This window comes from Cydia splendana, chromosome 1 (genome assembly GCF_910591565.1).
Source record: "Cydia splendana chromosome 1, ilCydSple1.2, whole genome shotgun sequence".
Classification (NCBI taxonomy): Eukaryota; Metazoa; Arthropoda; class Insecta; order Lepidoptera; family Tortricidae; genus Cydia; species Cydia splendana.
This window is the reverse complement of record NC_085960.1, coordinates 30,714,586-30,731,769: the sequence shown is the minus strand read 5'-3', so window position 1 is coordinate 30,731,769 and position 17,184 is coordinate 30,714,586. Positions and strand designations below refer to the sequence as shown.

The window sequence follows — 17,184 nt, the reverse complement described above, 5'->3', positions numbered from 1 at the left end:
TGTCACCTGTCACTTGTCAATTGTCACTCGACATATGTCACTGACAAATGTCGGTGTGGTGAAACAGAGGTCTGTCATTTTTTGACAATTGTCGTACCTGTCGTACTTGGTGAAATAGGGGCCTGGAGAGCGATTCGACATTTGTCATGAATCGGTTAGGGATATGATCCGTCAGCTGTCAACAGTGACATAAGTGACATTTCTTCACCGAGAAATTCAAAAGCAGGGGTGCAAAACTCCTCCCTTTGGGCAAACTCGGCTCCATTCGGCTCAGCATTGCTTCGAGCAATTATTAGGGCAATTATTGACGTCCCTTTGCGTGCACGACCACAGATAAGATAATGGCTTGAATTTTGACAACACTAAATAACCGAAAGGGATGGTGCCATATATTTAGGAAGTTTTCTTTTTGTAGGTAAAGTAGTACTCTTATTCGGTGGCAAAATTAAGTAATTAAAATCTGGATTCCGCAAATTGCTACGTCAACGGCATACTGATATTGACATCAAATTTGTGTCATCTTATAAATACGTTTCTGAATAACCCTCAAGCTGTCTGGGAGGCAAATTAGTCTAATTTATCCGCAAAGGCACTACAGATTCAGAGCATGAATGTGGTGTTAATTCAGTATGTTGCTGAAAAGAAATTTGTTTTTGCCCGCAACGTTACTATGTTCCCTTTTTCATGATAGGAAAAGCTTTTTCTTTTTCGAATTTGGACCTCGTGGATGCATGGTTCGTCAGTTATAAATCAGCGACGGAGATGGGACTACGTAATTAGAGTACCGTATCACCACTTATATTAAAAATATAAATAAATATTTTATGTCATCTGTAGAAACGATTCCAGCATTTTCTAAATAAACCGACTGAAAGTAAAAAGATTATGCAAAAGCTACGGAACTCTTCATCCGCCGTTTATACCGACGACTGACTAACACCGGTATATAAAGCCAACTCTGCAAAGTTGAGCCACATTTAACCGCAAACATGTCTGAATTTACGAATTTCGAACCAATGTTTCAAGAAACGTATAAGTTCATACTGGATCGTATAAAGTCGAATCAGGTATTTGTGTTCTATTTTATTTGCTCTTGATTTGTTTTATTTTTGTTTGTAGGTAGATATTATCGTTTCTAGGCATTTTTGATAAATATTTAGTTTATGAGTGTGTGTAACTGATCTTCTGTGTTGCTACTATTCTGATGTTTAGAAACATTTCCAGGTGAAAAACAGAACTAAGACTTAGGTGCAGGCAAACCGTGATACCATACAGATTGGAATCCATCTGGACGGTTTTAGTATAGTAATGTAATCGTTTGTTTTTCATTGTGACTTCTTTTGGAGCTTAGATAGTGTCCTTTTGCAGGACTACGAGTTTACGAGTAAGATCTCTTCCTTAACCCCCATCCTCCCTATTTATGACAACTTCTGACCATTTGTTGAGAAATGCGTCAAAGAGTCCTCCTACCGAAATTATTATTTTTCCTCTCTTTCAGATTTATATAATGGATGAAGAGTCGCGGCGGGGGCGTTTGTGTTGGATTAAGTTGGTAGTGAACATCCTGGCGGCAATCAGCCACACGGCTGGCGTGTTAGAGAGGATCGGTCAGGGAGCTGACTTAGTACAGCTGTCCACTGATTTATCAGCTGCGCTTATCCTTTGGCAAGGTAACAAAAAAATAGGAGCGCAATTCGTTTTTTAAATAACATCATAATTAGTTTTATCTGATCACAGCCTTGTGACTTCGTTTATTATCATGCTGTAAGTAACAAATTTAGTGATTAACAATTAATTGCAACTTACGGTTGCGGAAGCTAAGATTAGTTTCACAATTTCTAACTACGCGAACGAAGTCGCGGGCCTTAGCTTACATAAAAATGACTAGACCGCTTAGTATGACTTGCATTGTCACGCGCGACTCCATACTTGAAATCCCGCTAGACATATGGAGTCGCGCGTGACAACGCAAGTCATGCTAAGCGGTCAGAATATGTCATCTTCTTTTAGCGTCCCTCTTGTACATACAACTCTGTTTAAACCGAAAGTTGCTTAAGAACTTCCTTGTACACATGGGATTGAATTGGCGGACCGACGATCAGCTGCGCCCGGACATGGTCGCAGTCAAACATGAGTACGTTACCACATTCCTCAGGTGGATTTCGGGTAAGAATTAAAATATATTGTTAATAATCGAGAGGCCTGGAGAGCAGTGGTAGGAAGAATAACCCATAGGAGTCACGTCCCTCAGACATGAGGTCACAACCACGAAGAAGACCCAAAGGGTAAAAAACGGGACCCTATTACTAAGACTCCTCTGTCCGTCTGTCTAGCTGTCACCAGGCTGTATTTCATGAACCAATGATAGCTGCTAGAGAGTTGAAATGTTCACAGATGACGTATCGCTGTTGCCGCTATGACAACAAATACTAAAAAAATAATATTTAAGTGGGGCTCCCATACAACAAACTTAATTTTGCCGTTTATTGCGTAATGGTACGGAACCCTTCGTGCGCGAGTCCGGTAGTTCACACTTGGCCGGTTTTTCTTCTTCTTTTATATTAATATAGGTGCTACGGAATAGTTAAATGTAAGTACTTATAAAAATATTTTTTCGGTAATTGCTGGTACTTTGCCTTCCTATTTGTAAGGTCTCCCGGAAACTAATAAGTATTATACCTATTTACCTAATAAGTAGAAAGGCTGTAATTCAAAAATTTTAAAATTGAATAAATTGTGACGATTCTTCACACTATTAATTCATAGGCCAATTACCAATAAATTATAACATGTTTCTTTATTGAAAAATATACATGTTCATCGCAATGCACATACTACGTAAGATTATTTCGTCGCCTCCCGACACGTTGAATGAATCGGAGACATTTTGAAGATTTTTCGATTTGCCGCTTCACACGCGGGCGGCGCGATTGATTGACTCCATGATTCGACGACGTAACGTTTCCCATTTATATGAAGATCTCCGGAGGGCGAGCGATCTCCTAGAAATGGGGGGTTCGAACTAGGGATGTGGGGATGAAACATGCCTGGAACCCTTGTTCGATGCAAATGGAAGATTTCCCAAGACAAGGGAACATTCGAACTGGAAGGCTTGGTCACTTTTTCTTTAGTATAGATGACATATGTTTCAGTTATTAATTTATATACATATAGTATAGAAGTGTGTCTATTTAAAAAACACAAATCAAACATATTTAATAAAATAGTTTGATTTTTTCTCTAAGTTGTAAGAACTTGCTAATTAAATCTATTCATGGTAAGGTGCCCGAAAAGACACTCAGCCGTATTCGAACAATGAGATACGTCAAATACTACATATTGAAACGATATGGATTGGATATGTCAGTGTCAAAAAGGTGTCAAAAGTGACGTGAAGAAACGTCAATTTTGACACTTGTATGACACTGACATATCTAATCCATATCGTTTCTAGATCTATTAACTGACGTATCTTAAAGTTAGAATCGGGCCGACTGCCTTTGCAGACGGCGTGCGGCAGTAGGAAAAATTAAAATCCCCCAATATATCTTTAAGCGAGCAATATTCCCAGGAAAAGCACGTCACTAACCAGCATTCCGTTTCTTACACGACACGCCTTCGTCATGTCGTTTCTAATTAGTTATTGTTCAGGAATTACAGTGGCGATGAGTGAAAGAGCTTTTTTATCATTATTTTCCGCAACAAAAATAAAACAAAGAAAAAGCAACCCTCTATTTTCTGTTTTCTGATGTATTTCCTGATCTGTTGCGCTGACAGCACTGCATACACCCGTACGTTCGTAAGTAATACGTAACGTTCGAAATTCCAGCGGAGCGGAGAAGAGATGTAGATTACAATACAACCAATGCTATTATTGGTTGAAACCTGCACGTCTGCTCTCATCTCCGCTCCTATCCGCCTCAATGCCTTTCCATTGAGCTGCTCACCTTGTGTTTTTCAGTAAAATTGATAAATTATCAACAGTGTGAACAATTCTTACACTATCTAATACAATTCATTTCTTTGCAGTTTTCTACAAAGCGGTAAATACGTACTTGTTTCTGTACCTAATGCCGCGTTTAGCGTATACAGCTGTGAAACATTTCATCTTAAAAGACAGTGTGACATTCGTGACGCCATTCTATGTGAAGATGCCATTCAAATTCGATGACAACTTCTTACTGTACAGCCTCGTATATTTGGCCGATTCTAAAATCTGTAAGTACTCCAAGGATTAATTGAACTTCTAGTAAATTCTCACAGCGAAATTCTACTAAACTACCCGACATTTTGTAATCAGTTTTGTTTGAGAGAGATAAAAGATTCTATCTCCATTGTTGAATTGGTACAATACGAGGGTTGGTTTGTAAGTTTTAAACAAATACTAGCTACTGTCTGCGACTTCTTCTGCGTGGAATAATGATGATTATAATTGATCAAAACTATCTTATATCCTTTCCTGGAATTCAAACTATCTGCATGTGAAATATCATCTAAATCGGTTCACCGGTTTAAGCGTGAAGAAATAACGGACAGACAGACTGAAGTCACGTTTGCATGTATAATATAAACAATAAGCAGGGATAAATAAATCCCTCGCATTTGCAATTAAATGTTTAAATATCGTGCGTAGTACCCGTCCACAAAACCACATATCATTATAGTAAGCACTATCACATACACAGCAGTGAGTCTGACATGGAACTCACGTGGTGAAAGTCTGGCCGAGACAATTACCCATTATGCACTCTCCGTTAAATCGTAGAGTGAAATCAGAAATGTAACTTGCTGCTATTACTACATAGGTACTCTGATGTTACATGCAGTTTTATATTCTGAAATAAAATTACCCGAAGGGCTATCCAAGATGTCAATCGTTTACGCTCCGTAGCGAACGAAACTCCAAGGCTCTGTTGCACTAATATGGAAGAGTGACAGAGAGAGAACCGTATCGTTCGCTACGGCGCGACCGATTGGCATTTTGGCTAGACACCCTGAACTGATTTCATAAAGAAGTAAAACCAATTTAACAAAAATACAATAATCGCTATTCAGCATTTTTCCCTACTTGGTTTTTTAGTATGACACTATAAATAAATAAATAAAATAATAATTTAATATAAACATTTGACAGTACAGGATGTAGGCTACCTAGTGACTTTCGACCTGTTATTCATGAACGCCGCCCTGCACCACCTCCGCGTGATGTTCGTGATGCTGCAAGACGACCTGAGACACGTGCATGAAGAAAGCGTTGAACAGGCGCAGAACACTTTGAGAAAAATCATCCCGCTTCACCAAGATTTACTGAGGTAAGCAATAATGAAATCACGGTAAACATTGCACCGTACATAGTTAAATACTCGTACAAGCTAATGAAAGCTGGCACTGAGACTTATTGATCACGTTAGTTGAGGACATACTTGTATAACTTGTATTGTTACATTTTCGTGTAAATCACGATAAAACTATCAAAAGTAATCTGCTTCAAATATATTTTATAATTATTGATTTATTTAAATAAAAACAAGACTGAGACGATGGATATGTCGAAAATCTCGAATCAAATACTCTTCGTCTGACTAATGAAATCTAAAATTAATGAAAAAACAAACATTTTTTATTTCATGAAGTCAAAGTTGGGCCCATAAATAGTAGAAGTTGTTGAATACCTATGACCTTCAGATTTGGTAAAATACTGATTTACTAAAGCTGATACTAACTTAATGACGTCGAGAGGACTTTATGTACGAGGGGCGTTCAATATATAATGAGAATGAGATGGAAACTCTTTAAATATTAGGAAAGTAAATACTGGCCAGTAAAGCTAATCTACCTAGATGATTGCCATGAAAAAAAAACTAACTGTTTTTTGTTTAAAAAAAAAAGTATGGCGATTTCTTTGCGATGCTATTGAGTACGTTAGCGAAAATGGAGAAAATTGAACTGCGCGCCGTTATCAAATACTTGTGTTTTAAAAAAAATTCTACGGACCAAGTCAATTTAGATTTACGGGACACTTTAAGGTCTAATGCTTCTCCGTATTCGACAGTCACACGTTGGTGCGCCGAATTTAGACGTGGAAGAACATCGACCATGGATGACCCCCGCTCCGGACGTCCTACTACAGCAGTAACTGAAGAAATTGTGAAAAAAGTCGAAAACTTAGTTTTGGCGGACCGTCGTGTCACGGTTCGTTTTATTGCTGAAAATGTAAAGATTTCAACGGGGAGCGTGCATAATATTTTACATGAACGCTTGGGTATGAAAAAGGTATCAGCGCGTTGGGTACCCAGAATGCTTACTGATACGCAAAAACAAACTAGAGTCGAGATTTGTCAAGAAGCTTTGGACCTGATACAGCAAGACCGGGAACTTTTTTTGGCGCGATTTATAACAATGGACGAAACATGGCTCCATTATTACGACCTTGAAACGAAACTGCAGTCTATGACATGGAAAAGGCCATCATCTCCAACTCCGAAGAAATTCAAGGTGGGCCCATCTGCCGGTAAGGTCATGGGCTCTGTTATTGGGATGGTAAAGGGGTCGTAATGATTGAGTATCTCGAGCATGGAGCCACTACCACGGGCACTTTATATGCCAAACAAATAGCAACATTGCGCAATGAGATCCGTGAAAAACGGCGAGGTAAACTCTCGAAAATTGTGTTGTTCCATCAGGACAATGCACCGGCACACAAGTCCGCCGTTGCAATGGCTGCAATACGTGATGTTGGTTTCGATATCCTTAAGCATCCTCCGTACTCACCAGACCTCGCCCCTAGTGATTTCTACCTATTTCCGAGATTGAAGGAATTCCTAAGAGGCAAGAAATTTGAAGACGACGACGCGGTAGTCGCTGCAGTACAAGATTTTTTAAGTACTCAAGATAAAACCTTTTTAGAAATGGAATTTTAAGTTTAGAAAAAAGATATACTAAGTGTATTATGCTAAAAGGTGACTTTGTCGAAAAATAAAATAACATTTAATAAAAGTTGTATATAACATACTCATTCTCACTTTTTATTGAACGCCCCTCGTACCTAATAATTTAAAATAAATATAGCCCTATTTAATATAATGCACGAGTATTGACTGCGCACGAGCTCGAAAAAATCGAAGGGTAGCTTTGCTCACCCCCAGCGATTTTGCGCTAAGTACACACTCCTCCCTCTGTCCCCTGGTTTCTAAAAACGTTATTCATAAACGTCTGTCAAATCTAATTTAATAAGCCCTGCATAATCTTTTATCCCTTCCGTCATTTTGACACCATCAGTGTTTGTAAAAAAGGGACAAATTTTCACAGAGATTGGTCCAATTAAGCACTGCAATAAATTAATGCCGTGAGTTAAAGTAAGTTAGCCTATTATACCGTTTCATATGCAGTAAATCTTTAAATAAATTATTTGATTCCATACAAAATAATTTGTTTTTTGCATATTATGAAATTCATCATATTAGTTTGAGTTTCTTCTTTTGATGATATTGTTACAGGTTGATGTTTGAGCTCAGCGACGCGTTTGGTGCCATTTTCATAATTCACTTGGCTTTCTTTTCTGGAACCATGTGCTTCTTTGGTTTTGCTGCTCGAGTAAGTAATTTCCAATAATAAATCCCTTTTCTGATTTTCAGAACCAGAGGTGGTTTTTAAAATTAGGTATCCTCTGGCACTAGCACGTGGTTATTTTTTCCTTCCGAATATTTAATCAAAGCATAATATATTAATATATTTGCCGAGGTCAACCCCCTTTATCATATTAAAACTCTATAAGCCTCAATTTGTTAATTTTCGTTTTACCCCTTTCTTACAAATACATTCGTTTAAATAACAGATTAAGACAGATAAATAGCTAATTGAGACTTGTAGCTAACTTTTATGAAGTAAAGAAAATATTTACAACTCAAGCGCAATTTTTAAATTTGGCGCCCAACGTGGGTCCGCGGCCGTGGTGTTGTTGATTTGATTGGGTTCACTAACGGTCGGTATGTATCACTAAAAATAAAAACGTTTGGCGGGTGGCGTTATTTATTTCGACAATAGTTGTTGGTGCAAGAACTCATCTTGCCCGCGCTCACGCAAGCGACTAGAAATTTGACCATTAGAACACAGCGGTAGTGAGGCGTCATACAAATCTCTACAAAACTGAAGCCTATTTCACAGCAGCGGGTAGGAAATACAAAATAAGCAAACCGGTGCAAAACAAACGCCATAGGTACACAGCCAGGTGTGGCATTCAATCTTTACAAATTGATTTTATTTCGACATCATTCGCAGTGCAGCAAGCTTTCGCTGCGCTACGTGTAATATCAAGTTCATATCGATATATATACTACGAATGCAGTTCCTAATCAGTGTTGGCAGTAATCATAGAAAAATATTTCAGATACATTGCAGCCCCGAAAGCATCAAAAACTTGTTCGCGGCAAATATAATTTTGGTTTGCATTTATACATGCTGTTATTATGGCCAAAATCTCACTGATGCGGTAAGTTTTAGTTGAAAATAATCTTACTTAGGTCGTCAATTTTTGTCTTGGCATAATTGTATCTAAATCGATTGTCTGTTGTCATCCACTTTTATCTAAAATAATCGTAGCCGATTTCGAAAACTTATTTACAAATTCATATATAAATAAACAATAGTCCTCCATGTCGTATCCGACAACGGAGACCTTTACATTTTTTTCTGATGAGCACGTATACCTATGGGTGATGACCCATATATAAATTCATAGAATACGCAACAATCACAACAATCCTCACGCAACAAGAATATGCAATCCTATTTGACCCATGTTGAAATTTGAATTCATTTTCAGAGTGTCGACATCGCTCAAGCGGCCTATGAAAGTCAATGGCATCTGAAGTCACAAGAATACAAAAAATGCATTCTTATCATCATGCTGAGGTAAGATAACTTATTATATCGAACACGGTGTCGATTTCACTACGAATCAAACGAAGGCCAATTTGGCGTTTAAGAACTATTGATTTGACCCTCATATAATTCGATACCTTTGGGTTCAATTGGCGTAAAGGACAAAATGCTAGTTTTCAGGAGAAGCGAAAAACTGCGAGTTTTTTTTTAATTTTGATATATTTTTGTTGTTTATCGAGCTATATTTTTGATGTGTATTAGAAAAGTACTCAAAATGTTAGTCTCTTTAACCTAAATTAGCAATCATATCTATAAATTAAATAGGAAAGAAGTTAATGTCCTTTAAAATTGGTCAAAAACAGTATCAATGTCCTTTCCGCCCATGAAATTTTTGATAATTTAGTGAACCTTGTTTAGTAAGGGGTCGTAAGGGACGTTATCAGACTATTTTATTCCAAATTTGGGGTGTATTAGTTACCACCCACGGTACACATGTTAACTGTTTTCAGCATAGTTTACTGTTACGAAGCTTTAAAATATATCAAACGGTAGTTAAATATGCTAGGTATATCCCGATTACAGTTGTTATTATTATTTTTCTTATAACATAGTAATAATAAAGAAAACACAATATTTTTAACCGATTATATAATAAAAAATAATTAAATGCTCAAAAAGTTGCTAACATTCGGGAATGAAGATAAAGTAAATGTCCCAGTGCTTAACACTAGCCGCCTTATATTATAACAATCATAACATAACAGCTTTTAATCATAACAAGGGAAGTATTAGATCCATTAACTATGATTAGAATTAGCATATCAAGCATTTGAACGTTTACTTAGTGAATAAACGTCCAAAGACTATAATTCAATACAGTAAGTTATAATAGGTAATAATACTGTTATTTTTTATTCCTTCTTCTTTATAAATTAATAAGCGAGAATTACATTAATGTCAATTTCACTTAAGAACTAAGAAATAAACTATCAGTAAACTCTAAAACTATAAATTACAACTAAACCCAAACTAACCTATAAAAACTAATCAAATAACCCACCCCGTATCGCCCCCGGCGCAAAGGTGCCCATCACACTTGCTGCGTTACCGCGTTGAACCGCGATGGACAACCTCTGCGCTAGGAACGATCCGGAGCGGGGGTCGAGACCCCTCTGCTGCAGGCGACGCCCCAGCTCCCCGAGAAAAGTTTTCGCCTCCGCGCACTAACACCCAGAAGTCTCCACAGCCAAGGGGACGAACAAGTAGTTCGTTAGCCCCGAGTACTTGTCCCTTTTTAGGGACGCCGCCTGCTCAGCGGCTGCACCTGCCGACCGCACAGTGCGGCCAAGGTGCGTGGCGGCAAATGTGCTGACGCAGGTGGCGTCCCACAAAAGGCACTTTCCTTTCTCCCACGGCACCAGAGTCAAACCGTCCGGCCTTTTGCCATCTGACCGACTAAGGCCCGGCGGCTCCAGCACACACGGGACGTTGGCTGACACCAGCGCCCTTCGAACAATGTCGTTCAACGCGTGGTGGCGTGGAAAATTGTAGCCGAGCTCAAGCAATGACACAAATAATTAAATTACGCACAAATAACCACTTCCACCGCTCAGGGACGGATAATAAACAGTCATAACATAACCCTGCGCTGATCAAGCTGCATGCCCAATGAGAATCGGGATAGTGAGGCGATGGGCAGTCGCTGATACACCTGTCTCGTTCTCCTAATCAACAAGAAATGCGAGTCGGAAAGGTACAGAGTGAATTATTTGTGTATAATTGCACAGGCTAGTACGTTGTCGCAGGACTATAAGAGATTCCACTGCGAGTAAAACAATGATAGTTGCGGAAAAAACACTGAACTGAGGTTTCATTACATTACATTTTAGTAGTAAAGGACCCATAAAACGATTTATTTATTTGGCATTATAGACCTTTACGCCCATGAACAAAGATAACAGCGGAAAAAACTCTTAGCGTAAATGTTTTCAAATTTAAGTGCAAACATTACATTATATTAATAAAGGTCCCAGAAAACGATTTATTTGATATTATTCACCGCTACGTCCATGTTATTTGTTTTAAATTTAGAGTTTAGAAACTAATTTGAGGTAGTAAAAGACACAAGTATTAGAAAAGTCCTTTACAACCTTGTTCACTTCTTATACTTATAAAAAAAATATTTTTAGACCGGGTCGTAAAGGGCAAGTACAATAATATAAATAGTAAAATATGTCCTTTACGACCATCTTGACCATACGATATGAAAAATCAAGACAAATGAAGGGCTTAAAGGACGACAAAAGACATGTAAGTCATTTACAACAATATTTATATTTAGCGGTAACCTTTACGATAATACCTTTGAACATTTAATTTGTAACTGGTCATTTACGCCCCTTGAGCTAAGCTGTTTTTGCAAAATCATAGTAAAAAATTGGGTCGTAAAGGTCACTTTTTAAGAGATATCGAAATTTTAACTATACAGAACGATAGCGCTTGGAATTCTGAACAAAACTGTATATATAACTCATTTTCGCCAAAATGTCCTTTACGCCAATTGAACCCAAAGGTATCGAATGTTCAGCGAGAATTAATGGTTTAGGAGAAATCATTCATTTGTATTCCTGATAGTTCGTGCCCACCTCAATTTTGTACTTTGATTATTTCAAAAAGTATGAATACATGTCGAATATACCCTTACAGAATTATGTCACAAAACCGGGATCTTCAGGAGATTTTATCTGTTCACATAGATATCAATATTTGAAGCCAAACTTCGATGACTTCTCAGAAAACTATAAATTTTCGTTGAACTCGGCCCTCTATCATACCTGGGCTTTCGTTTAATCGATACTGAACGCGACAACCTGTATCTTTTCACTTTGTATGCTTTATTTAAGCTTTCGTTTCTATTTGCGTATTCTTTTAAAGGGCTGGCATTGGCAACGAACGTAATGACACTGCTGGAGTTGCAAGCGTCCAAAAACTATGCGTCCGCTTCCATCAATCGCCTGTTTATTACTGCTGTAATATTAAAACATAGAAGGAACCTACATAAACTGCCTACATACAAGCATACATTTAAAGTGAGAGATTTAAACAATTGCCACACCTTAGTTTTCCTATTTTGTCAATTTCGTTAGGTACGAAAAACTTTTTTTCACTTTTTGAATCAAACGAAAACGAGGGCTAAAAGATTGGGTCTCAAATGTTTAGGAAACGATTTTCGTATTTTAGATCGACTTTCTATTCGCGTCAAGAACAGATTCGATGCCGAATTGCCGACGAGCGTGAGCCCGGCCTGACAGCCAATTAGGATATTTGGGTATTATTGTAATCTAATACGTACAAAAATATAATATATCGTAGAATGGGTAATAGTACTTGACGCTTCTCGTAAATATTTCTAGAGTTTCAGACATGTGTGCCTACGTCAAACACACCACGTATTTAAATGTTTCTCGTGCTCATTCTGCTCAATCTGACGAGAAAACTTCCTCGACAAAGTCAAGTTTGTTGCAGGTCGCAGAAGGCTCAGTACATCAAATCCACGAGTTTCAGCGACGTATCGTTGGAAACTTTCACCAAGGTACTTAACGCAGACGTCTGGCGCGATGCAACCTGTGTATTTAAACGTTTGAATTATTCCTTATGATGGCGGTAAATATGACGAGGAAACCCAATTAGCTAAACAAACATAATGAAGAAGACAAATCGCCAAACGCGAAATATGTGTCGTTGAGAAGTTCCGTTCTAGTCTCCATTAGCAGTTGCACTTCATTAAATGTCACTTATTGATGAAAATACAAAAATCCCATCACCAAAAGTAGATTTTGACAAAAATAGGCCAATTTGTAAGTATTCTTTAAAACAAAAAAATATAATTCCATTTTGAAATGATGGAGTTCAGAGTTAACAAACATTTAAAAAAACATGTAACCGAATCGAGAACCTCCTCTTTATAAAATTTCAGTCAGTTAAAAAGGAAATCTGTTAACTGTAACTGTTAAAAAGCATAACAAAAATACATCACGCTAATTCGGGCTATGTTTTGAGTTTACATATGGTTTTTTTATTTTATTTTTATAGGTATTATCTTTCTCTAACAAATGTAATTGTAATTATTTATCAAACTGACTGATATTTTTACGCAATAGTAAGTTCGAAAGACGTAAATTGTAGTCCGGAATAGGTACGTATTCATTATTATTCACAACGACGGGGCTTAATCGCATAAAATTCAGTTTTAAATTACCTGTAGGTACCTATTGGTTAAAAGGGGCCGTATGTCGGCAACTCGGCCACATGCAACAGCTCTATGACAATTTTATTCACTTGCCAATATTAAAGATTGGATATCTTAGCCTCGGGCTGTTTCCCTAGCCCGATATTAGTTAGTTCGAGCCACAGAGCTCTGTGCTCACTTTTTATTGCGCTTCTCTACAAAAATATTACATTTGAGAGTATTTGAACTTAAACGCCCTCGAGCTTTAAGCAAACGGAACTCCTTGGTTATTTGAAAGACATTAGAACCAGTTTTTTATTGAATGTGCTTGTCATTTTAGAATTTTAACATAGTATCATTTCATAGCATTATTTGCCAGCCAATGGTGAAATCAGTGTAATATACTGTCCTCAAATAACTTGCTTATTTTTTTATTTGCAAAGTTTATATTTTACAGTAAGTACCTACTTATAAAGAAATATCACCAGTTTAGCAACATCTGCTGCTGACTGTATTAGTTTCAAATTAAAAGCGATAACGAATTCCCTTGATTGATAAGTAAACGTACCCTTATCGAATCGAATACCGGCTTGTAGCCGTTTTGCCGCGGCGTTGACTAACTTTCAAGTTCTTAGAAGTTTCCCTTTGACGCCAAGGAACTTAGTTTTAATAAGGGACAACTTGTCAAAGAATATTATAATACAGTTTGTTTCCTACCTGCAGCTCTTATACTTTTGCATAATAAAATCAACGGCCAAGAGCATGTCGGGCCAATGGCCATGTTCAGTGTAAAGGGCTCCGTAGTAACCCGACCGTCAAAATAGGCAGCCTAGTAAATGAAAAAAATAAAAATGAAAATGAAACTATTTATTCAACTATCAAAAATGCAGCTAATGGAATATTTTTAGTTATTTTTCATTAAATATTTTTTTGTTATTATTTCACCACGTTTTCGGCGTGATTGATACATACGGGTACCTATATCCGTGCCAAACGTGGAGCTACTAACGATCACTGAGCTAAGCCGCGGTCAGACAGGCAGACAGGCGGACATGGCGAAACTACAAGGGCACCTAGTTGACTACGGGCCCTAATAAAAAAAGGGTAAAAATTAGGTACTCGTTAGGGCTCCGTACCCAAAGGGTAAAACGGAACCCTATTACTAAGACTCCGCTGTCCGTCCGTCCGTCCGTCCGTCCGTCTGTCACCAGGCTGTATCTCACGAACCGTGATAGCTAGACAGTTGAAATTTTCACAGATGATGTATTTCTGTTGCCGCTATAACAACAAATACTAAAAACAGAATAAAATAAAGATTTAAGTGGGGCTCCCATACAACAAACGTGATTTTTGACCGAAGTTAAGCAACGTCGGGCGGGGTCAGTACTTGGATGGGTGACCGTTTTTTTATTGCCGTTTTTTACATTATGGTACGGAACCCTTCGTGCGCGAGTCCGACTCGCACTTGCCCGGTTTTTTTTAAGTTACTCATGCTACAGAAGAAAGTAGCGGCTCCATTCGGGAAATGAATTAGAGACTCACTAGATATGAAATAGTGAAAATATGTGACGTTCTACGGAAAAAGGTACCTTATGGCGTCAGCCGCCATAAGGTATCTTTTCAGTGGCTTTTCCCGAATCGCGCCGTAGGGTTGAAGTTTTTTCAGGAAATAGTGTTATGTTCGTGGAAACGCGTATACACGTTGTTGTTCTAGTCGGGATATAGTGTTTGTATTTGTATTTTGTGATTCTGAAGTGTAGTAATCTCTTCCTTTTCAAATTACTTCATACTTCAGTAGGGTTGATGTAAAAACATTCGAATTAAAACCACCTTGATTTGCAAGAAGTAGTATCGAAATTATATATTATTCCTCATTGTAGTCGCGTCGAGGGAGTACCTAAATAAATTATTTTCTTTCATAATGAATTGTGTATTGATCACTTTCATTTATATCATTTCCAGATACTGAACGTGACTTGGTCGTTCCTGTCGCTCATCACTGAAGTATATGAAGCATAAACACCTAAAGGAAAACTACAGATCAGATACAATACTCCTATCGTCACCTTTACTGCTTAGGCCTGCCTGCTTAAGCAGTGTCAAACAGACATATTCGCTAACGTCTGCGTAACTTATGTACTTTCCATACATCTCGCTCACATGCGAGTACGAGCGAGATGCATAGAAAGTAAAAATGACGCACACGCTAGTGAATATGTCAGTGTCAAACTGATAGTAGCCGTACTTCGGTGGTAGGTCAACACTTGTATTTTATACCGATATTTTACCAACAGTCGTCACCTGAACACACGCTTAAATTTTATATAATGTGTCATAGTCTCGTTAAAAACATTATTAGCATTAAATAATAGCACAATAAAAGATTTTTCTTTATATTTAAACTTTTCCTGTTTAAAGAATTAAAATTAACCATAAAATCTTTTTCTATTTTTTTTCATACATAAGTTCCGACAAACTTCGTACGTGCTAGTACTTATCAAGATACAAGTGAAATGCAACTGGTCGCATGCAGGAATTTGTAGTTCATGACGTCTGATTGGTAAATTTCCATACAGGATAATGAACGGGACAAAGTGATCCTCGAGAGTAGTTTGTAAAGGAACATGGACTATTTTCTCTTTGTGTCCTACTTAACGTTAATACGCATACGGCCCAGGATTTAAACCAACGATTTCGGCTCAAAATCGCTCCTGTCACGGCTTATAAGCTTACTCGCCAAGCCGTCAAAATATAAATCCGAATACTGTCTGAATTTATGCACTACCCCGAAAACATGAAAATGTTGCACAAAAAGATCGTGGAGACTATGCGAAAACGTAATCGTATTAAAGGATTACTCCCTCCATTAAGATATGCTGTGCAATTAACCGGGTTCCCCGTACAGAAAAACTTGTTTAAAAAGAACAAGGTTCAGTGATTACCATGCCTCCCTACTAACCAAGAGGAAAAACTTGGCCTCATTTGGACCCACGACTTCTGGTTTGGAAGGCGCACGTGCCTTTTCCAAAGAAATGTCTAGTCTTGTAATGCCCACGGTCCACGGTCCTGATATCTGAACACGCATCTATTGTCAAGGCGCTAGAGTGCGTGTTTAGATATTTTTTAGCACCTTGGCCGCTTCGATACATCTGATGGCGACTGTACTTACAAGTGTAGGTACATGAATAATAGTATGGTACTTACATACTTACTAAAGTCTGACCAGGAATATATGATCACGCGCCATGTTGCAGAATTTCACTGGAACTTTTCTTTTTCATACTATACTGAACTTTCACCCTATACATGAGAATAACACAGCGCCCTCATGACAATGATCATATATTACTGGTAAGGCGTTACATACCAACGCGCGTTGACTACATCGATCTGTGTTCTAACAACTTCATCATAGTGGCAGCTAAATTTGCCTGTTAGCAACATTTAAATTGACATTTCCAAGTTGGGAAGTTAGGTTGACATGGGTTGACACGTTTCCGCCGCCCGGTTTCGGTCACTTCTCGCTGCAGGTCTACACACAATGCCAATTAATACGTGATTATCATGACGTACGAGAATTACATTGTGATAAAATGACGTGAGTTTGAGAAATTAATTTAACGTTCTTAGTAGGGTTTTACCAGCCTTTTCTCTACTTGACGTAAATAATACGGAGGGTGTATGAGGTTTTAAATAATGTTTTCTATATATATTTTTCAGAATTGTACAAAATTCGCCTTTTGTTAATTTTATTTTCAATCGTTTTAAAAAACAACATCACCATTTTCATCCTTCCTCCCGCTGTGAATACCCGTTCCACGCCAGGAGATTTGCCTCTATTTTTCAACCTTATATACCCGCAACATTGTTTTAAGGTTTGTCTTATACATATGAATGCTTTGTTAAACCCAAATAAATAACTTCTCAAGAGAAAAAAAATTAGTACGTATCAAAAGTGTGAACAGTCAAAAACTCAAATATTACTCAATAATCGTACCAGTCGTACAGAACTCTAAAATAAACATTGGGCGGAATATCATTTTCAATAAAATACGTGTTCATTAGCATGGAACTTA

General features: G+C 37.8%; 1 protein-coding gene across 2 annotated transcripts; it reads left to right on the top strand.

The window, feature by feature from the left end:
- Window positions 1–779: 779 nt before the first annotated feature.
- Window positions 780–15,161, top strand: LOC134793309 (odorant receptor 85c-like). 2 transcript variants are annotated; one of them, XM_063764859.1, is made up of 10 exons: window positions 781–1,067; window positions 1,499–1,670; window positions 2,011–2,166; window positions 4,030–4,218; window positions 5,135–5,312; window positions 7,497–7,593; window positions 8,387–8,488; window positions 8,822–8,910; window positions 12,406–12,472; window positions 15,071–15,161. In XM_063764859.1, the coding sequence occupies exons 1-10, from the start codon at window positions 990–992 to the stop codon at window positions 15,125–15,127; spliced, it is 1,185 nt and encodes a 394-aa protein (XP_063620929.1). In that variant the 5' UTR covers window positions 781–989; the 3' UTR covers window positions 15,128–15,161. The 2 variants fall into 2 exon arrangements, with proteins under 2 accessions (XP_063620931.1, XP_063620929.1); XM_063764861.1 differs by lacking the exon at window positions 4,030–4,218 and having other exon boundaries at window positions 780–1,067.
- Window positions 15,162–17,184: the final 2,023 nt, after the last annotated feature.

Bases quoted from the DNA above. Each gene is read 5' to 3' on its own strand.
- LOC134793309 (XM_063764859.1), top strand. From the start codon at position 990: ATGTCTGAATTTACGAATTTCGAACCAATGTTTCAAGAAACGTATAAG. The intron at 8,911-12,405 runs GTAAGATAACTT...AGTTTGTTGCAG, and splicing joins ATTCTTATCATCATGCTGAG to GTCGCAGAAGGCTCAGTACA. The intron at 12,473-15,070 runs GTACTTAACGCA...TATCATTTCCAG, and splicing joins CGTTGGAAACTTTCACCAAG to ATACTGAACGTGACTTGGTC.